We start from the raw sequence: 27,280 nt of genomic DNA on the forward strand, positions 1-27,280 counted from the left end.
GGCTGCCGCCGCGACCACCACCGCCACGTCCAAAGCCACCGCGCATTTTCGACTCTTGTTTGGTTTGCAAGGTTTGAAAGAATGCTCTCTGTTATGTTCACATGGGATTATTGGTTGATCGGAGAGCATATCACACGTTTGGATGCAAGAGAGAGGTGCAGGGAAGAAGGGAGGAAACACAGAGCGAACTAAAGAGTGTTCATTTCATAGAAACTATGTACCTGCCTGAGCGGGCAGTTGTATTCCGACGGATTTGGAATTGCACGAAGTTTCTGCGTTTTGACTGACCTCGGCATCACAGAGATCCGTGCATGGGTCAGCGCTCCAGTGAGCACATATAGGAATTTGCAATTGTTCTTGTGCACATGCACCTTTTTTCACCGCAGGGGAACATAATCACGTGCAAGGGGCTGAGATGTGGCGTTTCAAAGCGCTCATGTACCACGAAGGCCCGCCTCCGTTGCAGGGAAAATGCGCCAGCGCAAATCAACTCGCTGCCGCCCCTCTCCGGGTGCGCTTGCGCGCGCTGGCTTTGTCGTTTGTGGCGTCCGGGTTTGTTGTTTCCGGGCCCTGGCGGCGCCGGGGGGGGGTGGCCTGGGCTTTCCCCCGGCGGCTGCCCCCTCTCGCCGCGGTGAGGGGCGGCGGCCCCTTCCCTGCCTTGGCCCAGGGGCCTTTCGGGGTCGGCCCAGGGGCGGCCGCGGCGCAGGATTGGGCGGGTCCCGCCCGGGTTTGTTCGGCCCCCAAAGGGCCGGGGCCCGCTTTCGTGGGGGCGTCAGGGTTGTGGGGCGCGGGTGTGTGTAGGGGGGGGGTTCTTGCATGCCGCGTTGTAAAAGATTCCTGTTCTTTTTTTCGGTTTTGGGTAAGGTGGTGCGCCGAGTTTCAAAGCCTACGCGCCAGGGCGCGGAAATGTGTGTGTGTGTTAGCACGTGGACGCTGTGTGTCCCTGCGTCAGGGCGTTGAAATGCCTGCAGTGTCTATTACGCGCTCGTGCCAGTCCGCATCCGCGGACAAGTCCACCAGCTGCGGCGCAGCGCAGCTCGGCTGCTGGTGAAGGCTCTCGATGAACTTTTGCAACAGAACTGGCGCCGTTGCCTGCACCAGCGGTGGCGACTCGGCGACGCCGCGGTGCTGCATTTCGTTGCTGAGTGATGTGGCGCGCCGGTCCGGCAGCTCACACATAATTATGTCGTCGAAGAAGTGTAGGTCGCTTGCGACGTTGAGGCCGGCTCCATGCATGGAAACCCAACTCCCCAGCTGTAGCCCGACGGCGCCGAGCTTCTGCGCTGGGATGTCTTTGTACTGGTCAGCCCAAACCCCAGTCTTGAAACGATGTGTTGGTATGTGGTACATTGCAGCTGTCTGAATCATTGCCTCTTCCAGTGCCCAGCTGAACCACTCAATCGGCGAGCGTGGCTTCTCCGCTGTGCAATCTTTCCACAGAAGTTGGATGTTGGCGATTGGGTACATGGTGAGCTGTCCAGGGCCGTGATAGGTGATACCGCCGCCTCGCCGCGTCTTGACGACGTCGATGCTGCAGTGCGGCGGAAGTCCGTGAGTCGTGTCACGTCGACCTATGGTGTACACAGGGGTGCTGTGTTCCACTAGGATCACGACGTCCGGCAAGAGCGGCAGCTTCGACGCGCCGCGGCGCACACTCACTTGTCGAGCGATCTTGGCGTTAAATATCGTTTCTTGTAGGCTCAGCACACGCCGGTACTCGCGTTTGCCGATGAAAAATGCCTTCATATGGGCCACAAAGGCAAGTGGAGGACTACTTTCTGTGTGTGTGTGTGTTTGGGGAAGGAGGTGGTGGTGGGGAAAGAGCCAAAGTAGGGGACGATAGGGCACGAGATAGCGAGGAAGGCTGCACGGTTGTCGCTGTCCTTGGTATGGTAATGTGCAGATGGGTTGACCAAAGGGCTCTCACGAAGTTGTCACAGGAGAGCGCAGTGCGTGCGTGCTTGGGGCGGCTTGCAACCCAATGCAGCCACACGGGCAAAGCAAGGACAGAAACGAAAAACAACGGCAGCGTGCACTTCCTCTTTCTTCCTTGCGTACATCGCGCCCAAAGACACCCACTCATGCACACCCAACATGGAATCAGCTGAAGGGATTCAACCAAAAGCAAACAACAAAAAAAAACGAAGCGATCACGGTATATACATCGTGCTCTACGTGATTCTCTTTTGCCCTCTTTGGATGAGGTGGCTGTCCTTGACGTCGCTGATCAGGGTGGAGGATATGGCTGAAGTGGAGAGCGCACAACATTGCCTCCTCTAAAGCACATCCTCGGGCTCGGGTGTGGCGGCCTCGGCGGACCTGCCGTCGTCCAGCTCCTCATCGTTGAACTCGCCCTCGGCGGTTTTTTCCTCGTCGCCGTGCTTCTTGTCCAGCCGGTTCTCGTCCTCGATGAGGCGCTCAATGTAGCCGGAGAGGAAGTCCTGGAACTCATCATCGCACACGTTCTCCACGAAGTGCGCGGTGAGGGCACTGGCGTCCTGCTCGGCTACCCGCAAGCGTGCGTACCACTGACTTAGCACCATTGTGTCCTCGCTCTCATCCGTTGTGGCGAGCTCGATCACCTTGGGCAGGCCGATGATGCGCAGGATAAACTGCCCGTCCTGCGGCACGGTTGTCTTGAGCGGCGTCAGCGCATTCAGGATGAAGATGTCGTCCACGACGAGCTCCTGGAAGGCTGCTACCGCAGTCTCGGGAACACAGTAGCAGAAGCACTCGTCCGGGTAGGCCACGGAGGCACTCAGCGCAAGGGCGGTGAAGGCAAGCGGCTGCTGATGCTTGAGAAGGGTGCCGTCCGACAACTCCTTCAGGAACGTCTCACAGTGCGGCACCAGGCCCTTTCCCTCCTCCGGGTCACAGGAGAGGAGTAGCAGCGACAGCTTGCCGTACGACAGGCTCTCCGAGGCCACCTTCTGATCTGCTGCGATGCACATCATATTGATGTCGGAGTAAGGCACCCCTTGCTCTGTCAGATACTCCGCCAGCGTCGGGAGGTCTGCCGTCGTCGACAATGCCTCGTGCGCCGGCGTTGTGTCGTTCGTCAGATCCGCCATCATCGTCGTGCTCTGGGGATAGTGGAGCGGCAATGCCGCCACCGTGTTCCACACGTGCATCTCCTCCTCTGTCACCGTTACCCAGCGATTCGTGAAGATTTGATTGACAACGGACTCGTCCTGGTCGCCGGTGGTGTTGACAGTGTCGGCCGGCGGCACAGACGACGGCGCTTCGCCAAGCTCTTCGTCGTTGCCGTCCTCTGACTCCATGGTGTCCATATGTGGCTGCGGTGCTGAGGACGGCGGGCACGCATCTTCGGGAAGCTCCTCGTGCTGGTCGTCGTCGTTCTCGGCCGCGCCGGGTAATGCCTGCGTGTCGTCCTCTGTGGGAGCCTCATCAGCCGGCGCACCCGAAGCCTCTTCCACACTGCTTTCGCCATGCTCCTCTGCAGGCAGGCTTGGTGACGGCGTGGGGGACTCTACATCTGCTGCAGACTGCTGCTCCGGCAGCTCCTCGTACGCGCTGTCAGGCTCATTGCCCTCAGGCTGCTGCATTGCCTGCTGCACCACTGGGTTAGCCACTGCGGGTTCGTCGAGATCATGGGTGTCTGCGCCTGCCTCATCCGCCTCCGCCGCATCGACGGTGGGCGGCTCGATAACAGGCTCTTCGTCAGCCCCATCCGTGACCGTCTCGGGCAGCTCTTCATTTTGCTCGTCATTGTGCGACGGCGCGTCGTGCACCGACGAAGCCGCTTCGGCGGTATCTTCCTCGGCGGGTAAGGTCTCCAGCGCTGCGTCTGCGTCCACTTCTTCCCCACCGACCTCAGCCTCTTCGTCGCTCGCCGCCGCTTCCACCACCGCCTCACCGGACTCAGCGGACAGCGGTCTTTGAGGCGACGCCCGCGGCTCCTCGTCCGTGTCTTTCTCCTCTGATTCTGTTGGCTGCAGCTCTTCTTCCAGCGGCGGCGGCGGTGCAGCTGCAGTTGCGGTGGCCATCTCCCGCTTTTTTGCGAGGAAGGTCAAAATCGCATCCTGCACCCTCCCGCTATCGCCGACGAATGACTGCAGGTCGGCGGCTGACACTGTGGCCCCACTGGTGCTCTGCACCTCGGCCGTGATGTCGGTCAAGTCCGCCTCCGACAGCTCCGCCGCCGAGGCGCCGAGCACCGCCTGCACCGCATGCGCGAACTCGCTCGCGGCCACCTCGTTCTCCGATAGCGAGAAGTGCGACTCCCAAAACCGCAGCACATCAGCGTTCGTGACGTACTCCGAGACAGTGTTCTGCTGATTGCACAGATCACGCACGACGCGGCAGATCTTCGGGGTGTCGATACCCTCCAGCTGAGTTCGCATCCTGCCTTCCTTGTAGAAGGCGAAGAACGGCTTCGAGTGATTCTGGCGCTTCTCGAGCATCTCTTTCCAGAAGCTGACGAGGGTGTCCTTGGAGAACACCATCCCCCTCTGCTGAGGATGATGGGGCTTCATCTCATCTGGGTCCTTGAGGCTCTCTAGCACCGCATTGCACTCCACCGAGAAGAACCGCAGGTGGACCAGGTCGCCGGCGTCGGTGAAGAGACGGCGGAAGGTGTCACTGAGCGCTTTGCAGTGACCCCACTCTGCGTTGTACACATCCAGCACCGCCACACCGTGCTGGGCCTGTGAGAGCTGGAGCTCGCCTTCCAGCTGTGAGGCCGTGGTGATGTTCTTCACCACATCCTTGTGCGCTTGCGTCTGCATCGTCCTTGCGGTGCGTGCTTTCGGGATCCCTTACGATTTGCGTGTGTGTAAAGGAATTTGTCGTCCGTGCATGCAGCAATCAAGGAAAGAACCGCGCAGACACCGGCACTGAAGGAAAGGATAGCGATGGGGTGTGGATGTAGGTGGTGGTGTGGGGAGATGGGACACACCATGAAAACACCCCGGGCAGGATCTCTCTCGCAGACAAGCACGAATATGACCTCTAAGTGAATATCAAGCAAGAGGGGGAGAAAACCGTGGAGCTAAAGAAAGAGGCACGTGCGATTGAGTCGCACCTGTCAGGAAGCGTGGTGATCGGCCGCGCGTGTGTATGTGTGTGGAAAGAGAGATGGGAGGCAAGGGCGACCATACAGAGAACAAGACAAAAGTTTGTGTGTGTGTGTGTGTGTGTGATGGGGAGGGAGCAGGCGGGATGGGCAGAGGGAACTACATGCTCTTCCTCTCCTCCTTTTCTCTCCGTTGCTGCTTTTCCAGCGCGCTTTGGTTGATAGCGCGACTTCCCAGGAAGATGACGCAGACGTGCCAAACAAAAAAACGGCAGCACAGGAGAGAAGGGAGGTTGCATCGCCCACCGATGCTGAGTCAGGTACCACCGGTGACAACGCAAGAGGGGCTGCGTGTGCCTTGACAGCTTGGGCACCGTCCGAGAGAAGACCCCCGGCCACGCTTCGAATGGCTCTCGCTTTCGCATGCACTTTTTCCTACTGAGAACGAGACGAAGAGAGATGAGAGAAAAACGGATGCAAATTCGAACGCGCCCCTCGCGTTCGCTGAGGTGTGTGTGTGTGTGTCTATGTGTGTGTGCAAAACGGCTCTCGGGTCACAGACGCTCACACGGACAGACAGGAAAAAAAAAACTATATAGAAGACGTTCGAGCTAGTGTTAATGTACATGTAGCGCAGAACAAGCGGAGGAGGGGAAGTGATGGCGAGGAAGACGGTGCCCACTTCCCCGGATCACCCGCCACCGTCTCCAACTGCGAGGGGAGGGGAGAAAGAGAGAGAGTAGGGTTATGAAGAAGGATGAAGAGCCACCATAGAGAACAGAAGAAAACAAGAAACATAATACCACTCATGCACCGACATTCCAAAAGGGCAGCTGTGCAGAACGGCTTCCTGCGCTTCATCTGAAGCTTACCCGACGATTGTTAGCCGCTTGCCGCACCGACCTCAGTGGGCGGCTGGTGCGCGTGCTTCTTTAGCGCCACAGTGCGCACACGTCGCCGCCGTGGTGCCAACAAAGTGAGTTTGAATAGGTGGAAGAACTATCGCCTCGTGAGATGTGCGAGCAGGCGACGGAGTCGGCGGCGTACTAGCGACGGAGCGCGGTCGAGCTTGTGGAGTGCCTGTTGATCGTGTGGAGGGAGTGTGCGAGGTCGAGAACATGCTGACGGGGGCAAGCGAATCGGGTGGGGCACTCACAGAGCTGTGGCAGGCTTGATCTCTGCCTTCATTATTCATCAGAGTGAATGTGGGTGAGCCGTGACTTTGGAATGGCCGCGGTGATATGAGCGGCAGCGTTGACGGCTTCGCAGGCCCCTGCGCCACGAGGTATGGTGGGCAGTGATCTCGTTGGTATACATGGGATACATTTCCATCGTGCGGTTCTTCTGTGTCTGTCCGTGTCGTCGAGGCCGTGACGTTGCCATTGTGAGGTAGATACTCCTCCTGCATCGTCGTCGTGTTCCACAGCGTTTGCAGATCGCTCAGTCGCGACTGTAGCGTAGAGACAGTGATGCCCTCATTTGGAGTAGCGTCCATTAGAACGGATCGCAGGCTACCGTGGCACACACGCACACACACACACACACACACGTCGTTAAGAGCAGCAGTGTGGTTGCTTTCGCCACAGGCAACGCCTCTGTTAACGTAGAAAGTGAGAAAAACAGCACAAAGGCGTGCGCCAACAGCGACACAATAGACAAGAGACAGAGAGGGAAACACAGGCGATGGACGAGAGCAATAGACGAAGGTGGGTGGAGAGAGAGAGGGTCGTGGGCGGAGGCGCAGCCATACTTTTTAGTGACCGGGTGATGTCATGACGGCGAACAACGCACACCAGCACTTTCATTGCATCTTGTTTACTGCGCACTCCGATTACATAGTGAGACGCAAGACATTGCGCCAGGTGATGGGCCCTGAATGTGAACATGTCGTAACGACAAGCACACACATCTACGCACGCCTTGTTTGCGGCCCACCTTCGTTGCATGAGAGAGAGAGAGAGAGCGGTGGCGTCAGAGGGGCTGCTGGTTTGTTTATGACCTCCCTCCTCCTTCTGCCTGAGCGAGGGTCACAACGTGTGTCACGAAGCACATTTTTTCTTTGAGCTTTCCGTCCTCAGCACCAACGGGTGACCGCCATCGACCACTCAACCACAACACAAAAACATAAAGCACCTCGGTCACCCCTCCCCCTGAACACCAACACACATGAACGAAATGCAGAAGCGCACCACACAACACCAACGTCATCGGCTAACACACACCAACTCGAGCCGAAGAAGGAGAAGGACGAGGGGAAGGGGAAGGGGAGACGATCAAGAACCAGGGCGGGAGAGGGTAAGAGAGAGGGAAGGGCCTTCATCCAGTCCAGTACACAAGGGGGTGCGCACACACACACACTATATATATATTTCTTGGAGGGGGAGAGGGCAGTGATGGTGGAAACGGCAAGAGAATCGAGAACAAAAGCAAAGAAAGGGAGGAAGATCGATATGCTGATTTCGGGCCCTTGATGCGTGTGACTCGTAAAGGGCTACGGGTACGGTGTCTTATGTCTGCCATTCGCATGCACCCCCCTCCTCCTCCCCCTGCACACACACACACACATGACAGAGACAAACAACAACGAAAATACTGAACCACGCGCACATTCGGATGCAAGCCGCTCGTCCCATGTGGCAAAGGGCAGAAACAAGGGAGGGAGGCAGAGGCACGATGTGTGGAGAAGGCGTAGAGGAGGGGGGGACGGAGACGACGACGCGGAGCAGCACCAGCGATGGTGCCACGTTACACAATCCAAGGCGGCTCTGAAGCGTCACGCAGACTTCCTTTCTCCTTTTTAAGAGCCTGCTTGTGTGTGCACACGCGCGTGCAAGTGTGCGGGCCACGCTCTTTCGGCCGCTCTCTGCGGCCCCCCTTTTGCACCTCTCACTTGCCGGTTGCACATTCGATGCATTGAGAGGGAGCAGACCGTTCTTGAGAGTGCTTAGGAGGTGCAGGAAAAGCACAACCAATCCCGTCGGCGTCAGGCTCCCTCCGTTCTCCACTACCCCCTTCCTTCAAACCGGCGCGCTCCTCGCCTGCGCTCTGCCTGCAAGTGCGTCCTCCCAATCCCTGTCCCCGCCACGCTCTCCTCGTTATATCTTTTCGAGCCGTCACTTTTCCCTTTATCGCATGGAGGTCGCGTGCACGCCCCCACTTCCTGCATCCCCCTCGCGTGGCTTGCTCATTGCAGCCTCCTCCGTTACAGTGGCGCGTCGGGGTTGAAGAGGTGGAAGCGCACCGTGGGCAGCTGCTCATCGAAGCACGTCTTGGTGCGGTAGGACAACGTGTTGTTGCACACGACGCGGCCGTCGGTTGACTTCACCACTACGCCGCCCCACGCCTCGGCTGTGTCGAGGTAGGTCTTGCTCGTCTGAATCGAGATGGTGGCGCCGGTCTTCTCCTTGTACCACCGCTCCAGCTCCGGAATACTGCGTACGACCTCGGCCTCGTCCTCCTTGCGGCACTGTACGACAGCGTCCGTGCGGATGGACATGAGGGACTGGTGGATGAGACGCACCAGCATCGGCTTGTACTGGGGCGGGTTGTTGACCATAGCCACAATCTTCTGGCGCGTCTGCTCGTGCAGCTTCTCCATAGTCCTCGCTCGCTCCTCCATGACGCGCATGCGCTGCACCTTCGAGTAGTTGGCACGAGCCACACGGCGGTCCACATCAACCTGCTTGAGTTTCTTCTCCGCCATGGCGCGGATCTTCGCCTTCTCTGCTTCGACCAGGCGCATCTTCTCCACGTCATACTCCTCCTGCGCCGCCGCCTCGAGCTCCTCGGCCTTTTCTTGAGCCTCGCGCTCAATGAAGTCGATCATCGACTGAATTTGGCGTGCCTCGCTCATGGTTGAAGATTAGATGAGCGGGTATTGGATGTATAGATGAGGGGAAGGAGGAGGGAGGGAGGGGGGGGAGGGGGAGAGAGAGATGCACAGATGCAACGGTGTGTGTGTGTGGGGGGGGGGGGCGCACCAGCTCTCTTCAAGGAGTGTGTGGGAAGGCGCAATGAAGACGGAAACCACGGGTTAATGCACGCACGCGTGTGTAAGAAGGTTGCTTGGCTAGACGATAGTTGGTGATGTAACCTTGAAGGCGCGCGTGCGTGCGTGTGTGGGCGTTTGTGTGGAGGCAAGAAAAGGGAGCGAGGGGAAAGAGAGGAGGAGATGTGCTCACAAGGACGGGGAGGGGAGTGCGTGGCATGGGAAAGGCTCACCAATCCGTGCGACTGGGGAGGGGGAGTCGCAGAGGCGGCAACAACGCATGACACGACGGCATGAAGGCCCACTACATCATCCCCCAACCCTCGCTGCCTCTTTCCCTCTTGAATTTTCCATGTGAGGGGCTCAAAGCAAAAGGCAAACCTGCGAACACCGGCCGCGTCACACCGACACCGACACCCATCGTTTCAGTCAACCGCGCATACGAAGCAACGCCAACAACACGAACATAACGATAGCAGCGCGGCCTCAGCACGCCACTGCCATTGCTGGACGCGCCACAGATTAGCGGCACTGCGCCCACACCATCATAAACAGGAGCGGGGCAGTGACTGGTAGAACATGGCCGCGCCACAGTCGGAAGCGCATGCTGTGCACCGACACTAGCATCGCGTAAAAGGCCCACCCGCTGAACACCGTCAGCAGACTGCCGGACGGGACCGTGCGAAAGGGCGCCATAGCGGCACCGCTGGTGGCACCAAAGATGAGGAGGTAGTTGTGAAATGTTGTGAACCAGCGAATTCCCTCTCCACTGGAGAAGAAGACGAAGAAGCACATGCACCAGCTGGCCACCGCGTACACCCAGAACAATGCCTCGAGAAATGCAAAGAGCATCGCGTGGGGTTCTCCTATTCCGCTGTTGCCGCTCATACGGTCAAAGGTGTGAGGGCCCACGTATTGAGAGGAGAGAAGGGAAGGGAAAGGATGGGATGGGAAGGAGGATAAGCCATGCCACCGAGTACGAGAAAAGCAGCGGCGGTGGGGTGCTGACTGGTCGATGAGTGAGAGAGGAGAGGAGGGTGCACAGCCGAAAGAGGACAGCGGTTGCAAGCGATGTCCTCTCTCTCCTTCCACAGCCGCATGTTGTGAGACGCATGTTACCAATCCACAGTCTCTCTCTCTTCGCAGAAAGAGAGAGGGGCGGGGTGCGTTGGCTTGACAGTGGCGCAGCAGAGTGGGGCTGAGGTGCCTTGAGTAGTCTTTCCCACCGCATCGCATTCCCGCTGCCCCCCTTTTTCCCCACGCACGTCTCTGCGCGAGTAGGCGCCACTGCGCGTATTTGTTTACACGCGTTCGCTTCCTTGTGTTGTTCCCTCCTCTCTTCCGCTTCAGCGACATGCGCTGCGCTACAGTGGCAAGTAGAGTGCCACCGACGTTCTAACCGGCACGTGCGCTCTCGCGCTACTGGAAAGGCACTTGCCGGTAGCCACACAATCGCATTTGGGGGAAACAAAAGCCTGACAAGCCGATGACATGAGCACACCCTCATCGCGCCGTTAGGTGTTCTGCACTGCGCGGTCTGCCTGCTCCAGACACATGCGCTGAATGAAACCTCCGCCGCCCTTCTTGCTGATCCTTGTGTACTTGGCGAGGATGCTTCTTCGCTGCTTCACACTGCTGCGCCAGAACGTGCGGAGTGTCTCCAAGGCAGCCTTCTCGATGGTTTCAGAGGGGAGCTGGTGCAGCACACGGAAGCCGACGAAGCGCGGCCGGTACACAGGGGACGGCTCTGCAGTCTCTTGAGGGAAGGGCAGTGCAGCCCCATTGACGGGGAGCACACTCGCACTTCCCACGGGCAAATGCCGATGTGCCGCAAAGAGGCCATGGAAGCTTTGCTGCAGCGGCTCGACGTTCTCGTCCAGGTGAAGGAGATCCTCCTCGTTGATGTCTGTGTCCAGCATGGCGGTCGCAGCGCCCTTCGGCAGCGCGCACATTGACGAGGCGTTGATAACGGAGAGGGACGAGGTTGCGGCGCTTCCAGACAGAGGCGGAGACGCGGCAGTGGCCACTGACCTTGCACCCTCCAGGCGCTGAATGTCTTCTTCTAGAAAGGTACGCGAGAAGCAGAAGTACTTGCGCACAACCGCCTCCCAGAAGCTCTTCTTCGTCTCCTTGTCCACAACTCGCTCCTGGAAGATCGCCGCTAGCACAGGAGTTTGACGCAACACGTCGTTTTCCATCTGTTCGGTAATGGGCAGCAGCTGAAACGTTTCTCGGTCGACGAGGGTCTCCAGCGCGTCGAAGGCCTGCTCCACTCCGCGCTGGCCCGCCGCGCTCATGATTGCTCTGAGCTCTTCTTGATCCAGGACCCCGACGTCGACGGCGGCGTGGCAGATGGTGGAGGCCACCCATTCGTCGTTGGACAGCGCCTGCTCCGCTTCCTGGGCGCGAACAATAGATTCGATGAACCCCTCTCTGTCCCGCAGAGACTCGAACTTCAGCACGTACGATTCGCCGTCCGCCACCAGCTTGGCAGCCGTGTCATCCTTGCGAGACCGCAGCAGCTGCGTCACATTACGTGACGCTACGACAAGCGGGTCCTTGGCCACCGTGGCGTAGAGGAATGTGATGAGGTCCCCCTTTACCTGCACCGAGCAGTCCTCGCGATTTACCAGCACGCGTGTCATGGAGGCTGTGCGCCGCGCGCGCAGGCAACCATTCGTGGTTGGCGGTCGTGTTGAACGGGAGAGGAAGAGGCAGAAGCGGCAAGGAGACAAAGAGAGAGAGAGAGATGGAGAAAGCAAAGAACCGTAAAATGGTTTGGACGGTGGACGGAGGAGGAGGGAGCCATGCGTCTGTACCACACACACACACACACACACACACTGAAGACGTGCCACTTTGACGGGCAGTGACATCAGGGGACTGTTGCGAGCGTCGCTGTCACCATGTAGCTTCACGTTGCTGCAGGGGCAAACAAGGAGGGGGCAGGGAGACTGGGGTGAGTGCCCACTCAGAGAGAGAGAGAGAGGCATTGACGCTCCGTCTAACCGAAGGGGGCCCATATTCTCCTCCTGCGCATCCCTAGTGGGTGTGCTACGGGCAGAGGGGTCGGAGTCGCGCTGAAGCCAGTTGCAGTTGTGCCCCTCCTGCCGTCCCTCTCCCTTCTTGTGTGCCGCTTGCCTTCAAGAAGGGTGGGTGAGAGAAGAGGAGGCGAGAAAACAGAAAGACAACACAGGGAGACGGAGCGCGCGCACAGACACACGTGCTTCCTAACGGTATGTACATGACTTGCGTGAAAGCAACTGAGGAGTTGGAGGACCGGCGCGCGCGCACACGCACACGAGAAACAACAGACACACTTGCACGCATCGTTGAAACGACACAGGAAAGTAAAAAGGGGCTGAGGGTGGGGAAGCAAGGCCAAAATATGGATATGCGAGGAGGAGTCGAGTTGAGTAGGTGATGGGGGCGTGGAGGTGAAGGCGACGGAAAAAGTACAAATGAGAACCGAGAAGAAAGTGGCTGCCGGCATCCGCAACGTCTCCCTTCCCACCCCGCCCATGCCTTCCTTGTATGCATTTCTTCCCCTGTGCACCCCTCTCTCCCTGGTGAGCCTCTACATGTCGGTGGACACCGTGAAGTCTTTCACGCCTCGTAGACCGCGTTGGATCAGGAGGCGCTTCACAGCCTTTCGGTCTTGTGTGTCCAGCACCAGTGAGTCGGGAAGACGCACTGTCTCAGTCGGCTTGTCGTCGTACGTCACGGTGAGGAGGCGGTGCGGCTCGCCAGACAGGTAGGCAGAGGTGACGGGAATAGCCCATGACTGCTGCAGCAGCTTGCAGAAGCGCTCGTCAGACTCCTCCGCGGGCGACACATCTGCGTAGTACTCGACAAACTCGTCAAGAGTGACGGTGCCGACCTTGTACCCGAGACGTCCTGGCCAGCAACTCTCAAAGTCGAGTACAGCCTCCTCGCGTTGAAGGACGCCGTCGACGACATCCGGGATTGTGGCGGCATTGAGACAGAAAAGACTGCGCATATCCTTGAACTCAACAGATCCCCGTCCCTCAATGCTCAGCTGCTGGTACGCGTAGATGACCGCCTGCATGCGGGCCAGCGGCATTGTGCCGCGCAACTCGGCCAGGAAGTCCTGTGCGCACAGGACGTTGTTGCCGGTTGTGTCGAAGTGCCGCATGAGTACGTCCGTCTCGATGGGACTCAGAAGGACACCAAGTCGAGCAATTGCCTTGCGAAGCTCGTTGCGGTCAAGGAAGCGACGTTGCCGCTGCTCGTTGCACGCCACGCCGAGGGCGATGGAGAGGGAGCGGAAGCCAATGCGACCACCAATCTCAAGGGCGCCCTGGCGAATGTGCTCCAGCAACGTCATCACACCGGTGCCAGCTGTCATTGTGAGTACGGCCGACGACCTGCTCTGGTGCCTGGAGGACGCTCTTGGCCTCATCAGCACTGCATCCGTGCCATCACCGCCAGAGAAGTAGAAGACGTTCTCCGGCTTTACCACGACCGCCCCCCGAGAGCGAGAACAGTAGTCCGTGGTGTAGCCGCACGTGACGGCGTACTCCATGCCGTACGACGTGGCCACGCGCTCACCGTTGCAGGCGAGAGGCAGGTTTGTGAGGGAGTGCAGAAGCACCACGCCGTCGCCAACCTTGACAGGGAAACCGAAGTGCACATCTTCGCGCACCGTTCCGGCGCGGCTCACTACAAACACGTTGTCTGCGCAGGCGTTGAGGGCGGCCACGGCGTACTGCACCTCTGACGAGCGAAGGCCGGATGACAGGGAGGACTGCACGTACAGGAAGCCCTCGGCGCTCACTTTTTCGTTAGCGATGCGAACTCGCTGGCCGTAGTGCAGCACACCTGAGTTGTTGCGGTTGTAGCTGTGGTTGTGCTCGTCTTTGCACCGCAGCAGAGTCCAGGTGGATCGTACCTGCGGGCCAGGGGCCAAAGACCCAGACAGGGTGTACTGCTGCGACTGAGAGGAGGCACCACCGCCGGTCATGAGATCTAAAGCCAGAGCAGCCTGTGTCTTGTCGTTCACCAACAAGTAGGGTTGCCCTATGCGCACATCATCTCCCTTGAATGCATCGACGGTGGTCGGCTCTTCCAGCTGACTCGCGAGCATCGAACGCGCTACGGCGTTTGTTGCCGCCTTCTCGGGGTGCTCCACTGCGGCATGTCGTTGCGCCTTGTACAGCTTCAGTTGATCTTCGCGGAGGGCAATGTCCTCGAGCCAATTGCCCACCAGTACCCCAGGGGAGTACTGCGGAACGTTGGAGTACGCCATGCCAAAGCCCGCCATAGAAAAACGATAACGGCGCAGGCGGGCAGGCAGGCACAACGTGTGTTTTCGCCCCCTTTTGTGTGTGTGTGTGTGTGTGTGGGTCACTTGAGAAGCGAAGGAGATGGTGGAAACATGCAAAGGACCGCGCAACGATCTACCCGTACTCTCATGCGTGTGCTCGAGGTGTGGTTTGAGACGGACGCCAACAACGAATACACCGACACATACACACACACACACACGTATGACAAGAGGGAGGGAGGGAGAGGCAAGTAGTGTGCGTACACCGTTATCACGCACGTACACAAGCAAGCAGATACGCACAGGTCGTATTTTTTTTCAAGAATGCAAACGCACCGACAGTACTCTATCTCTTTCTCCGCCTTCTCGGGCTCTGTAGGCGTTGGCATTGTGTGGCATGCGCGCAATCGGAGAAAGGAGGGAGGGGAGACGACGATGGCATGAGGGAGGAGGATGTCATGAGTTGGAGTTGCGGCAGCAGCAGGCGACGCTGATGGTGATATGCAGTGCGTGACCTTTCGCCAAGCGTGCGCACACCCTTCACTGCTCTTGACATAGAGTGAGTAGAATTCCACTGGTACTGGTGCTGCTGTCAGCTTTAGATGGGGCATGCGCTTCGCCTGGGCCGTGCGTCCGCTGCACGTTCGTTCCATTTCTGCGGACGTAAAGACGCCTGTGAGCCATACGATGGATGAGAGAGGGAGAGGAGTCAAACAAACACACAAAAAGGAGAAGAACTCCAACAACCAACGCGCATACACACACACACACACACACACACACACACACAAACTCCTCGCCACCTACTCCCAGACGCCAGCGGAGGGGAGGGGGGCGCTTCAGGCTGCCTTGCCGTGGATCCACACGCGCACGTTTCCAATGGGGGGGGGGAGGAGGGTAAATCCTTCTCTTCTTCGGCCCCCTCGTGTTCTCTTTTAGAGCTTGCCGCACTCGACCACTACAACTCGCTCCGCTGGCTCGCCGGCGGCCGTCAGCGGGATGGCTTCGATGGCCTTCACCACAGTCCAGCCGTCCACGACGCGGCCGAAACAGATGCACGTGCCGTTCAGGTGCGGTGCCTTGTCAGCTGTCAGGATGAAAAACTGCGACCCATTCAGGTGCGGCGCACTTACGGCGGTACCTAAGAGACCCATTCGATCGAACTTGGACGCTTTCACCTCTTCCGGCGCATCAAAGGATTCACCGTAGATGGAAAGCTGACCCGTCCCTTGACCAGACACGATATCGCCTCCTTGCACGAGATAGCCTTTGCACACGCGGTGCACCGTCGTGTTGCGGTACGTCAACTGGGGCAGAAACTGGTCTCGGAAGGACGGCTCACCGATCCCGTCAATGCTGGAGACCTGCGGCAGCACATTTTCACCTGTGCACAGCTTCAGAAAGTTCTCCGAGGCAATAGGGCACCTCTTCGTGAAGAGCTCGAAGGTCACACGGTGCGGGGGCTGGCTGCCAATGGCGATGTCCATGAACGCGTGCCCCGCCCCAGCCGCCCATCGGATGGTAGATCGCGCAAACATTGTCGTCGTCCACTCTGCCAGCAGTGAGGTGACGGCGCAGACGTATAAATCAACAGCATCCGTACACGTGATGTACAAATAAATGGGTGTGGGTAGGAGGTGAAAGGAGTGAGTAGGCGAGGATGGCGGCCGTGCCTCAAAGATGGGGCGAAACGAGGCAGGAGGGAGAGAATGCGGAGCGAGAACCCAGACACGCATAGATACCAACGCCAGAGTGACGAAGCGGAGACGTGATGACGGCGGGGCGGGTGCTGAGAGCGGTTGAAGGGTGGAGGGCCGGAAAAAGAAAGAGGCGACCGAGAGACTCGCAAGGCGGTTGCACGACAGCTACTTCATGAATGCTGCTCGCGAAGAGCGGCGTGCCAGACCGCTTTCGTTCGATCCGGTTCTCGGCTTTGAGGTCCATCTATCGCGAATTCCTCACCAGCCTCCCCAGGCGCGTACAGACGCAGGCGCGCATGGCGGCGTAGACGTGGCGATAAGAGGATGCTGCGACGGCAAAAGATGCCCTCGTCACAAACATCGCCCATTCAATATATATATATATATATACATATATATATCTAGTTTTGCGTTGGGTGCACATTGCTACAGCACGACCGCGTCTCGCGAGGTCGCTCTCCAAAGTTGCGACACACATTACCACATTGCGCGCCGCGGAAACAAAGCGAAAAGAAGAAACAACATTATATATATATATATTCGTATATGCATATAGATGTAGATCGATACGCGACGGTCGTCATAGACGATGCGATATTTCCATTGGTGGTCGCGTGTGCGCGTGCGTGTGTCTATGAGCAACCCCCCTCCCTTCGCGGAGGAGCGGACTGTTTGCTTCTATGGATGCGGTGGTGGTGGTGGCACGGCGACAGGATCTCGCATCGAGGCTATACACGCGCAGAATATATCGTGCATACATACGCGACAGGTGACGCTGGCACACGGAGAGAGGGAGGGACGGGGGTGAGATGAAGTGCCGCAGTTGGTGATTCTATAGCATGGCGCGTTTGAAGTTGTGTGTGGGCGTGTGTGCACGTTCCTCGACAGCAGCGGCAACAGTACCGAAAAGCAACAGCAGCCGTTAAAGCTCTATGAGTGTGCAGAGTCCATGGAACGCAGTAAAAAAATGCGGAGAGAAGAGAACCAATGCCCCAGAATCTCAGAGCACCTCGACCGGGTACAGCCCCGCTTCTTCCTCCAGCGCGGAAATAGCAAGGCCGTCCTGCAGGAGGCGCTCGACAGCGTCCTCGTCAGCGCTGAAGAGGTCCCAGCCAGGCTCGCCCAGGACTTCCCGCCAGTTGTCCCACTCGCAGTACTCGTTGGCGATGAGGCAGTGCTGCGGCTTCAGAGCAGCCACATCGCTGCTGCGCAACTGTTGAAGCTCGGCAAGGGTGTGCGCGTACACCGGAAACGCCGGCGACGCATCGTTCAGCTTCCAACCAATCAAATGGCTTGTGTGGAGCAGCAGTGGCATCGACCTCTGCACTGGTCGGAATTGCGAAGGCGACGAGTGTGTGTCGGTGGCCACGGGTCGTATCGTCGCAAAGCCGCGCCGCTGCAAGTAGGAAGCTAGAAGGCGAGTCTTCTTTGAGCACGGGGCAGACACCAGTGATGATGCGGCGGCAGGCAGGCCGGTCCACGGAACCCGGTTGCCTGGCCTAAGACTCACTCCCGCGATCCCGCTCGGCCGCTTGGCGAGGAGTATCACATATGACGGGTCGCAGGACGCTCGCATGAGTCGCGGCATTGCTGTCACTTGCACCGCCTTGGAGGCAGACCTGAAGGGCGGCGATGTTGGCCGCACTAAACACGATGACGAGGAGGAGGTAGTCTCCGCGCCGTGACGGAGGTGATGGTGGCCGAGCTGGAGAATGGACTTGATGGCCCACTGCGTGTCGACGGAGGCCATTTTATCGAGTCTGCGGTGTGGATCTTACGGTTCTTTTCTAAAGCAGTGCGTGCAGTGCGTCTAACGATGAGGAAACGGAAAGCCCTCCCCCCAAAAAAAAACAAGGAAAATGAGCGAAGTGCAACCGCGTCGCTCGCTCCTCTGACAGCCGAGCGAGAGAGAAATGATTCTGTGCGGCAGAAAATGGCGAGAAGTAGAGTGGTGCGCGTATGGGCGTGTGTGTGTGTGTCAATGTGGGGAGAGGGTAGAGGACTGTATGCGATTGTGCCTTACGTGGTGCTGTTGCGTGAATCGGAGCGCGATGGGTTGTTGTTTTTATGGCATGGGGGTGGGGCCGCATTCGTAATTTGAGGAAAGGGCGAGAGAGAAATAAGCGAGCATGCTAGTTAAGGTGGGGGCCCTGAGTGCATACGGGCCACATATGTGGAGAGACACGGCGACAGATGGCAGCTCTCTGGAATGAGCAAAGGACCGATGTACACCCCGTCCGTTGGAGCCAATCACAAGGGAAAGAGGGCGTCGGGAGCATCTGCAATTCAAGGAAGGCCTACTCATCCAGCTCTCGTGCACAGTCGCCCTCACCGTCTGCGCCCCAGCAGAAGATGACAAAGGCAAGCAAAAAAGAACGAAGATCTCACACGAGGACGCGTGCGAGCAGTTATACACGAAGTAGACTCGCCCCTCTGCCATGCGCCCCTGCTTGTGATTTTACGCTCTAGAAACTCAGCGCCTATTCGTGGACGCAGAGACACGCATGCGCAGAGCGGTGAGGGAATAAGAAACGAGACAGGGAGAGCAAGGCGAGTCGTCCTTCTCACGCCCTCCTCCCTCCTCTCAGCACGCAACTGGAAAACCGCGTCATCAAACCGACGCCGGAAAAGTAGTTCCGATTGCACGAGCGCCGGTATAGCCCCGCATTGTGCCAGGGGTTCTTTCGCTCAAATAGAGTAGGGACTCACTGCCACTGCGGCTGAGGGTTCTGCGGTCCGTCGTTCTGCTGCTTCGTCACGGACAAGACGACGATGCGATTGTGGTTGGGGATGAAAGACGCGCCCCCACCTTCCTGCGGAGGCGGCGGATTGCTCGCAAAAGGCGACGGCTGGTAGGCCTGGGCCGGTGCACCGTTCGCGGAGGGGTAGGCGGCGGCGCCTGGTGCGCCGTTCTTGAAGTTGTAGCTCTGTGACTGGGCGGGCGTAGCGTACGGGGCCACGGTCCCGGAAGAGCCGAGCAACCCTATCATATGCTGCTGTTGCTGTTGCTGTTGCAGCTGTGCCGGCACGGGTTGACCCCAAGTGAACGGCTGCGGTTGCTGCTGCTGGGACGGCAGCTGTGAGGACTGCAGTTGCGTAGGTGCCATCATGCTGCTCTGGGGGTCTTGAGTGAAGTTGTACATGCCGCCATCAGTAGGATAGCCCATCGACTGCTTTTGCTGTTGTTGCTGTGGATGAGGGGCGCTATATCCACCTGCTGGCTGCACGACTGGCGGCGGCACTCCAGCAAACAAATCAGCCACGATACTGGTCACTGTTGCGGGCTGCTGCGGCGCTGGAGGAGTAGGGGCGTGCGAGGTAGTCATTGGTGGTAGTGGTGGTGCTGCTGCATGCGCTGTGGGTTGCGGTGTAGACGAAGGCTGCACTGGTGCAGAGAACAGGTTATCGAAGGCATCCTCTTGTGGCGGACGCACGGGACTCGTTGGAGCAGCAGCGGGTCCGGGCTGCGCCGTGGGTGCCTCTGGAACTGAAGCGAGGGGGGACTCTGCAGGTCTTGTCACCGACAAAGATGGCGGCGCATGTGAAGGCTGTCCCTGTGCGTGCTCCCACGAGTCTTGCAAAGCGGACAGCTCCTGCGCACTCCAAAACCGCCGCTCTTCAAAAACCACGTGCACGTGGTCCTTCAGCGCCATCACGTTACCGGAGCGAGGGAGCTGGTCGTGAAAGGTGCTCAGCCATACCTTGCGGGCCCGGTCGTTACCAGATACGGAGAAGCGGGCGATCTCGTCATCCGTAAACTCACTCATTGTGATACCCTTCACTTTGTGCTGAAAGGAGCGATGCACAGCACTGCAGCCGGAGCAGACAAGAATGCCGAAATCCGACACCACGTAGAGCGGACCTCGCATGCCGCAATCAAAGCAGTTCTTGTTGCCGCCATTCTGGCTGAGTTTCCGCAGCACCTCCTTGTGCCGCTCCGACTTGCGCTGTCGAATATTCATCCTTGCTTCTCGAAAGAAACCGGTGTCTTTTCGTTTTGGTGTTTGTTTATTACTTCTCAGCGCTACGTGTGCAGGTCCTCTGGATTGCGAAAGGCGCTGCAATGCTGCCGTGAACGACGTCGCGGAAATTAAAAGTATGCAGGCGAGGGTGCCGACCAGGATGACGAGAGCGGTGCCAGGGGTGATACTCACCTGGCTCTTTGTTTTGGCGCCCGTGCTTTTCTGAGTAGACTGCCGAAGCTGATCGGTGAAGGCGCACGGAGAAGTTGCCATTGCGAGGCGAGGAGGGAGTGGGTGGGTGGGTGGGGGCGAGGGTGGATGCGCGTACGCGTGTTGTTGTAGATATATATGGAGAGAGGGAGACGGTCGAGTGACAAAGAACGCGCGCCAAAGAGATCTACACCACCACAAAGGTCAGGGACAGATCCCGTTCGAGAGTGCAGCAGCGTGCGGCGCCTGTGAGAGCTGTGCCTCGATGGTGTTGGAGCATATGTGACGGACGACCTTGCTCTTTAAAGAGGGCCCACCGGTGACGTGCGGGCTCCGAAGCTTGCCACACGGAACAAACAAAGTGCTCTCAACATCAATGAAAAACCGCCGTCATACACGGGGGTTGCCTCGTCTTTCAATGCAGCGTCGCTCAAGACCTCTGTACCTCCCACTTTCCTCCTCGGATCACCCCCATCAAACACACACACACACACGCATACACACACAGGTGGTGTTGTACTTCGGTAATGGCGCGCATGCACACACCGCGGGATGATACACGGGAGACAAAAAGGTTCAATAGACCCCCTCGCTCTCTCTTTACCTCACTCACAATGCACCAAATCCTGCTCGCACCGGACACGAGAGAAACAAGAACAACATGCGAAAAGAAATCGAGTGCGCCATTACAGTATATGTGGCTGTGCGTGCGTGTGTGTGTGTGTGTGCTTGACCGCTGCTCCACGACTCAATGGTCTGCGGCAACGGTGGAGTGGGCGGTCGAGGATGAGGGCAGGGTTGCGGGCCCGAAAACGGTGGTGCTCGCCCTTTCTTCCTCTCTGGCGAGTACACACCAGTGAGGACTCGCGCGCTTCTTCACCCACTGAAAGTCGTCCACCTTGACGTAGTTCTGCTCCGTCCGCGCTGTATCTTCGATTTCGCCGACCCTAGAAACCCACTCCGCATGTGTGGCGTACGTCTTTCCATCCTCCGTGCACGAGCTCAGCAGGCCCACCCAGCACCGATACGGCCCGAAGCGCATTGCATCACATTCTTCAATGATCGGAGTAGACGCGCACCACACGTAGAGATCGAGGTTTGTGCAGCCCTTCAGTCGCAGCTGATGGCACGCCACGTACACACGACAATTTGTGCAGTTTGATAGAAAGGCGGACCCGGCAATGGGAAGGCAGTAGATGGCACAATCCGCGCAGCCGTTGATGAAGACGCCCTTCGAATGACTAATGAAGAGATCCGTGCCCGTGGACGGTCCGTAGACATTGCCAAAGCCGTTGGTGCTGCTAACAGTCCCTGCGATCGGCACGGTAGCCGTTGCAGTCGCTTCGTTCGTGTCGGATGTACCTGTCGGGGAGAATGAGGGAGTGGCGGGCTCGGCATCGGACGTTGGCTTCGCCTTGAGGCGTGAGGAAAACTTGAACTTCTTTGGCGCTGCGCCGCTGCACTTTTCATCCACGCGTTGCTGCAGACGAGCGAGAATCACGTTTGCCTTCGCCATCTCGTGCGCGGTAAGAGAGATGCTGTTTGACGTGTCCTGCACCAGTGTCCGTAGTGCGTCGATGCGTTGCTGCGACTCGGTCACGTTGCCCTCCTGAAGGAGCTGCATGACCTCCGCTTCCAGCAGCTCGGCCTCCGCCTCGTACTGCTGGCGCTGCAGCGTGATGGCCCCAGTTTTCTTCGAGCGATGTCGCCGCTGCTCCTCGCGCTCCTGGCGCAGCTTGAGGAACTTCGCCTCCATTGCGCTGTAGCGATTTTCCAGCGTGGTCGCTTGATTATGCACGAAAGAAGTATCGCCTCTCCTGGAAAGGGGATTATGGGAGGGAGCGAAGGAGAAAGGGCCCGGGAATGCGGAGATGCGTGGGCGAGGAAAACGACAGGGCCAACGGGAACGAGAAGGGCGTGCACACGGTGAATTACATCTGCATCGATGCCGATGCGCGTGCAGGCGCAGAAGCGTGGCAGGGCGGCGGCTCGCGGGAATGGACGTATGTAGCGAAACACGCGTGTCCCTTGCCCTTCCCCATACGCAGAACCTGCGCAAACAAAAAAAAAACAATACATGACAGTCAACATACCTCGGATTGCGCAAGTGCGCGTGCATGTGTGTTCATGTGTGACATCAGCTGCGGTACAAGACGGTTTACGTTGTCGAATGACGTCGTAGCGGTGATGAGACGATGAGAACAAGAAAAGGGCAAGCCCCAGCACTGTAATACAGTCCGCTAAGATGCGGACGCTTGCCCAGCGTGCTAGAGGAGGACGCAGGAGGAAAGGGGAGATAGAGAGAGGACGTCTCCACAATGCACTGCATCGCCGGAAGGACACGAAGCCCTTGTCGACGGCCGCGTGTCCTCACCCGACCAACATGATCGTTGCTGGGCTTTGTCTCTCTCTCTCTCTCTCTCTATGTGTGTGTGTGTGCATGCACCTCCATTGCTGCTGTAGCATCTGCCGCTCTCCCCTCCCCTGACATCTACTTGGTCGCCTTCAGATACTTGGCAAAGATGTCCCGTAGCTTCACCTCGTCTAGTTGCTTGCCGAGCACCAACGCGCGTGTGCAGCCGAATGGCACACTCTGCCCCACCATTGGCGTCACGTCAAAGAGGTCACCAATGCTTTGGAGTTGCAGGAGTCTGTATTGCCCATCCTCGCAGCACCATATCGCAGCCTTGCACCGCACTACCTCGAAGCCGTAATCCCCGCAACGGTAGAGGAGGTCACTGCCGATGGCGTGCACGTCGCGGTACGAGCTGACGGCGAAGGCGCGCTCTGCTTCAAAGAACTCAAGCGACACCGCACTGATGGAGGAGTGATGGTGTTCGTGAAGATGCACCAGCTCGGTTGCCGCGCGGGTGGTGTCAATAAACAGAATGTCTCGAAGGTTGGGCACGCGCGAGTGATCACTCGGGATGACGGTGGCCACAGGGTTGATCTCCCGCACCGCTGCGAGAGCCGCTTTTTGCTGGGCTTCAGTGGCAATGTCGCATTTGTTGAGCACCACCTTGTCCGCCATCAGAATCTGCCGCTCCGCTTCCCGCATCACGTCTTCGTCGTCCAGGTACCTGCAAATGTTTACCGCGTCAACCAGGGTCACGATGCCAGACAGGTAAAGGTGGCCGCAGAGCGGCAAATCCTGCCAGAACATCGCCGCGATCGGCCCAGGATCCGCAAGCCCGGACGTCTCCACAAGAATTAAATCGAACGTGCCTCTGTGCTCCATTAGCGACTCGAGGGCCTTCACCGTCTGCGTCTGGGCGGTGCAACACATGCACCCGTTGTTCAGCTCCAGCCACTCATCGTCCGGTTTCTCGGAGCTCTTGAGCGTCAGACCCTTCTCGATGGTTTTGCCGAACTCGAACTCGTTCACAATGACGGCAATGCGCATGTCATGATCCGCCGACAGGATGTAGTGCAACAGCGTCGTCTTGCCGCTGCCGAGAAACCCTGTGAGAACGGTCACCGGCACGCGGGCCGAGATCAGCTCCGGGCATTCATCATCGCTACTCATCCTTGCCGAGAGGAAAAAGAGCGAGAGCGTCGGGGGCGGGATGGGAAGTGCGGGCAAAGCCGTGGGAAACACCCAATTGAAAGGCGCCTCCAAAGAAATGCCGATGGACTCGCCGGCTCTTTGCTCGCGCATGAGTGAATGGGATCGAAGGGGAGGGGGTGGCGGAGCGGTAGAGGCCGGCGAGAGAGAGAGAGTGGAGTAAGGCCGGTGCATGTAGCTGTCAGAGAAACCGGCGGAGCAGGGGTGGCTTTGCGTCCTTGGCTACCCCGATCGCAGCAGCTGCTGCGCTTGCTCTTCATTGTGCTGGCAACTCACAAGAAGTTGTTGAAACAGGCGTGGCTTCCAGAGCTGTGCAAAGGGAGAGAAAGCCGTTTGGGCTAAGCGGCCGCATCCACACGCAAAACGCTGAAGAGTGTGTAGTTGCGGATGCGTTCTCTGACACGCACACTATTTCGCATACCAGCCACTCATTTATTCCGCCACTCATCGGAGCTACTGCAAACAAGCGCTCCGGGAAGTTTTTTTTTTGTATGGTTGACGAGGTTCCAATGGACAGATTACCCAAACAGACACATCTGCACATTTACACACACACACACACACACTCACACGCACGAGAGAGAACGAAAGTCTTCACGGGCGACTCGATGGGGAGAAGAAGAGACAAGGAGAGAAACAAACAAACAAACAAACAAACAAACAAACAAGAGAAACGTGATGGAGAATGCTGGCGCTCCCTGATAGTTGCACGCGCTTTTCAGCATTCTGCCAACGTTTAGGCGAGCACATTTCGCCCGCGCCTCTGATGCGCTCGTGGGTCTCATGTATCCGCTACGAAGACTTCTGGGCAGGCCCACAAACACGTCCCACTAGCGGCGATGGAAGTAGCATCGCTGGGACTCTGGTGGAGCAGAGCACCAACATGTTTTTGTGTGGAGAAGAGCACACCCAGGCATTACGCTACTCACGAGACGGGCCGTGACACATTTCTTGCGCCGTCGCAGGTTTGCTTACACATATTGTTGAGGGGGGGGAGGGGGGGGGAGGAGGCTCTCTTGTTGCGCAGTCCGTGTAGACAGTGCCACCTGCTCAAAACCGCGGTGGGCGCAGTGAGCTGTCGGCGTGCCGGCTTCCTCACAAAACCGGGAGCTGGGAAGCCGCATAGCGACACGTTGACGGCAACGCGATGCAGAGAGATGCAAAACGAACTGTAAAGGAGAATGTAAGAACTGCGTTAAAACGGTGATAAAGCAATGGGAAAATAGCGTGCAGGATTCGATACCGCGAATGAAGAGCACATGGCCGCACGTGGGGGTGTCACGAGCATCATGGACAACGTCCAATGGCACCTGTCGTGTCGTCGTGCCAAAGAGAGCAAGTATCCTCTCTGCTTTTCAGCCCTTTGGCACGTGTTCATTTGTAGGTCCCCGCGGCCGAGAAGAGAAAACGCGATGCACTCATGATGCCGTCGCGTCGTCGTTGGCGCTTCAGATGCAAGGGGCTGGAAAAGACGAAGGGAATGTCAACTACATACATCCAGAAGGAAAAAAAAAGAGAGTAGGCGAGGGGGCGGGCGTTCTTAGAAAACATTATTGTTGGGGCGACTGCGTTTGCGCGGCGACAGGACTTCACCACCTCGAGAGACCCTTATTGTTTGCCCACAGGCGTAAACAGAAGATGGGAGAGGAGGGGGGGGGGTGCGAGGGAATTAAAAGTTCCAGTCCCACTCACGTGTACCCACATGGCTCCGTGCGCACAATCCTACTTTGCTTTCGTCCCGGGCTCGTTGTTCCCCTTGACAAGCACGTAATGATGTGCGCTCCGCTTTGTGCGATCTTCGCATGCGTTTCATTCAAACGTTGCTCAGAACGCTTTCATTTCGCGCTGTTGGGCTTTGCACCTACATGCGTACGCCCTCGCGCACGAATAAAACAGGCCAAGCACGAGGCGTAGACGAGCTCCGCGGGAGGGAGAGAGGACTATGGAGGCCAACCAAAGCCAAAATCGAGCTAAGAACTCGACGACATCGCATGCATCCATGCAGTAACGGGGGGTTCACACATGCGCGCAGCACACAATTACTATCACTACTTCCTCACCTTCTCGGGTTCGCTGGAGTCGGTGCTCGTGTGCGTGTGCATGTGTATACAAGGCGGGGGACTGAGGAGCGCAAAACAAACTGTCCTAGGCACGAGTGAGGCTGGTGAGTATGCGTGGACGGACGCGAAAATGCACACAGAAAAATAATGTATGGCTACATATATAGATAAAAGGTGTGCCGTGGCCGCGGGAGAGGGCAGGAGAGAAGGTGTCGAGGCGAAACCGAGAAACAAAACAGAGCTCGACTCCCTCACAAAGATACGTCTCCCAGACACACATACACACACGCTCACTATAAAGACGAAGTCGCTGGGGAGCTCTTCACTGCGTACGCACGCACGTGTGTATGTGTTCCCTAATTGCCATTGTAGCGCATTATATATTTCAATCTGTACACACGACACTGCTATCCACAAATGCTATAATCTCAGGTGGGCGCCGTAGGGCAGAAAGAAGAGAGCGGGTATGATCAGCTGCGAGGTTTCCGTGCCTCTGTTTTTGTTTTTCCGTGTGCCCGCAACACTGGAGGGGTGGGGGTTGAAAATCTACGCGGCACGTACCTTAACCCACAGACACACTCGTACACAAAATGATTTTGCCGCACTTCTTCGTTTTCTCAGCTGTATGCATGTAACCATCATATATATATACATGCAGACATGTGCGATTTTTGCGCCCTCGTGCGTGTGTCTGTGTCTGTGTGCACGACGGCAAAGGCAACGACAAGAAAAAAAAAGCTATAGAGAATTCGACGCTTCAGACTCCCCCTACTACAGCACACCCTATACATACATACACACACACATGGAGAGACAGCAGATGGTCAACTACTTACAAGGACAGAAGCACACATGTGTACGCTAAAGGCCAACAGCGACTTCGATTTATGAGCCAGAACTCACGTATTACTCAATCGGATCCTTCTCTTTATGTGTAGGCTGCTTTCGAGGCTGATGGGTGGTGCTGGTGCCGGCGACCATGTAAGGGAGGTTGTATAGTGCATTGGAGAGAGTAATCTTCTACCCGTTTATTCTCCTTTCCTTTTTGAACACGAGTGACCTGCTGCCGTCGTCGATGACGTGTACAAAACCACAGGAGCACCCCATGGCACAGCTTTTCAGCAGACATAAATCAAAGGGAAAAAACGCAAAGAATACAAGAATGCCCCACGCCGAGACGTTCGTGACCTTTGTACATGAATATCGACAGAAAACAGACCGACACGCAGACGAGCATCGATCTACCAACTTGAGCGACAGCTCCGACACGCCTGGTAGATTCACGTGCGCGGCCTTGCATTGCCATGACGAAGTTTAGAGGAAAATGAAGAAAGATGACGGAGACCTGTATGGAGAGCGAAAAGGCCAGGGGGGGGGGCGGCTGCGGTGTAGATGAGAGCGAGCAGTTCCGGACGGCCTCATTCGCAGATGAGTGGCAACAGCACTAACAGCTCACAGAAACGCATGCCAGCG

The 27,280-nt window shown here is 57.6% G+C and overlaps 10 protein-coding genes across 10 annotated transcripts; all 10 read right to left on the reverse strand.

The window, feature by feature from the left end:
* Positions 1–948: 948 nt before the first annotated feature.
* Positions 949–1,746, reverse strand: LMJF_36_3080 (putative lipoate protein ligase; the record flags this gene model as incomplete). The annotated part of the gene is made up of 1 exon (XM_001686835.1): positions 949–1,746. The coding sequence occupies one exon, from the start codon at positions 1,744–1,746 to the stop codon at positions 949–951; it is 798 nt and encodes a 265-aa protein (XP_001686887.1).
* Positions 1,747–2,276: 530 nt separating this feature from the next.
* Positions 2,277–4,748, reverse strand: LMJF_36_3090 (conserved hypothetical protein; the record flags this gene model as incomplete). Its single annotated transcript, XM_001686836.1, has 1 exon — positions 2,277–4,748. One exon carries the CDS (start codon positions 4,746–4,748, stop codon positions 2,277–2,279), a length of 2,472 nt encoding a protein of 823 aa, XP_001686888.1.
* A 3,489-nt stretch (positions 4,749–8,237) lies between these two features.
* Positions 8,238–8,888, reverse strand: LMJF_36_3100 (putative ATP synthase; the record flags this gene model as incomplete). Its single annotated transcript, XM_001686837.1, has 1 exon — positions 8,238–8,888. One exon carries the CDS (start codon positions 8,886–8,888, stop codon positions 8,238–8,240), a length of 651 nt encoding a protein of 216 aa, XP_001686889.1.
* A 1,649-nt stretch (positions 8,889–10,537) lies between these two features.
* LMJF_36_3110 (conserved hypothetical protein) lies at positions 10,538–11,668 on the reverse strand (the record flags this gene model as incomplete). Its single annotated transcript, XM_001686838.1, has 1 exon — positions 10,538–11,668. The coding sequence occupies one exon, from the start codon at positions 11,666–11,668 to the stop codon at positions 10,538–10,540; it is 1,131 nt and encodes a 376-aa protein (XP_001686890.1).
* Positions 11,669–12,600: 932 nt separating this feature from the next.
* On the reverse strand, positions 12,601–14,307 carry LMJF_36_3120 (conserved hypothetical protein; the record flags this gene model as incomplete). Its single annotated transcript, XM_001686839.1, has 1 exon — positions 12,601–14,307. The coding sequence occupies one exon, from the start codon at positions 14,305–14,307 to the stop codon at positions 12,601–12,603; it is 1,707 nt and encodes a 568-aa protein (XP_001686891.1).
* A 938-nt stretch (positions 14,308–15,245) lies between these two features.
* On the reverse strand, positions 15,246–16,046 carry CYP10 (putative cyclophilin 10; the record flags this gene model as incomplete). The annotated part of the gene is made up of 1 exon (XM_001686840.1): positions 15,246–16,046. One exon carries the CDS (start codon positions 16,044–16,046, stop codon positions 15,246–15,248), a length of 801 nt encoding a protein of 266 aa, XP_001686892.1.
* Positions 16,047–17,010: 964 nt separating this feature from the next.
* On the reverse strand, positions 17,011–17,760 carry LMJF_36_3140 (conserved hypothetical protein; the record flags this gene model as incomplete). Its single annotated transcript, XM_001686841.1, has 1 exon — positions 17,011–17,760. One exon carries the CDS (start codon positions 17,758–17,760, stop codon positions 17,011–17,013), a length of 750 nt encoding a protein of 249 aa, XP_001686893.1.
* Positions 17,761–18,715: 955 nt separating this feature from the next.
* Positions 18,716–19,972, reverse strand: LMJF_36_3150 (putative ADP-ribosylation factor GTPase activating protein; the record flags this gene model as incomplete). Its single annotated transcript, XM_001686842.1, has 1 exon — positions 18,716–19,972. The coding sequence occupies one exon, from the start codon at positions 19,970–19,972 to the stop codon at positions 18,716–18,718; it is 1,257 nt and encodes a 418-aa protein (XP_001686894.1).
* Positions 19,973–20,930: 958 nt separating this feature from the next.
* On the reverse strand, positions 20,931–21,938 carry LMJF_36_3160 (conserved hypothetical protein; the record flags this gene model as incomplete). Its single annotated transcript, XM_001686843.1, has 1 exon — positions 20,931–21,938. The coding sequence occupies one exon, from the start codon at positions 21,936–21,938 to the stop codon at positions 20,931–20,933; it is 1,008 nt and encodes a 335-aa protein (XP_001686895.1).
* Positions 21,939–22,673: 735 nt separating this feature from the next.
* Positions 22,674–23,708, reverse strand: LMJF_36_3170 (conserved hypothetical protein; the record flags this gene model as incomplete). The annotated part of the gene is made up of 1 exon (XM_001686844.1): positions 22,674–23,708. The coding sequence occupies one exon, from the start codon at positions 23,706–23,708 to the stop codon at positions 22,674–22,676; it is 1,035 nt and encodes a 344-aa protein (XP_001686896.1).
* Positions 23,709–27,280: the final 3,572 nt, after the last annotated feature.

Source organism: Leishmania major, chromosome 36 (genome assembly GCF_000002725.2).
Source record: "Leishmania major strain Friedlin complete genome, chromosome 36".
Lineage (NCBI taxonomy): Eukaryota > Euglenozoa > Kinetoplastea > Trypanosomatida > Trypanosomatidae > Leishmania > Leishmania major.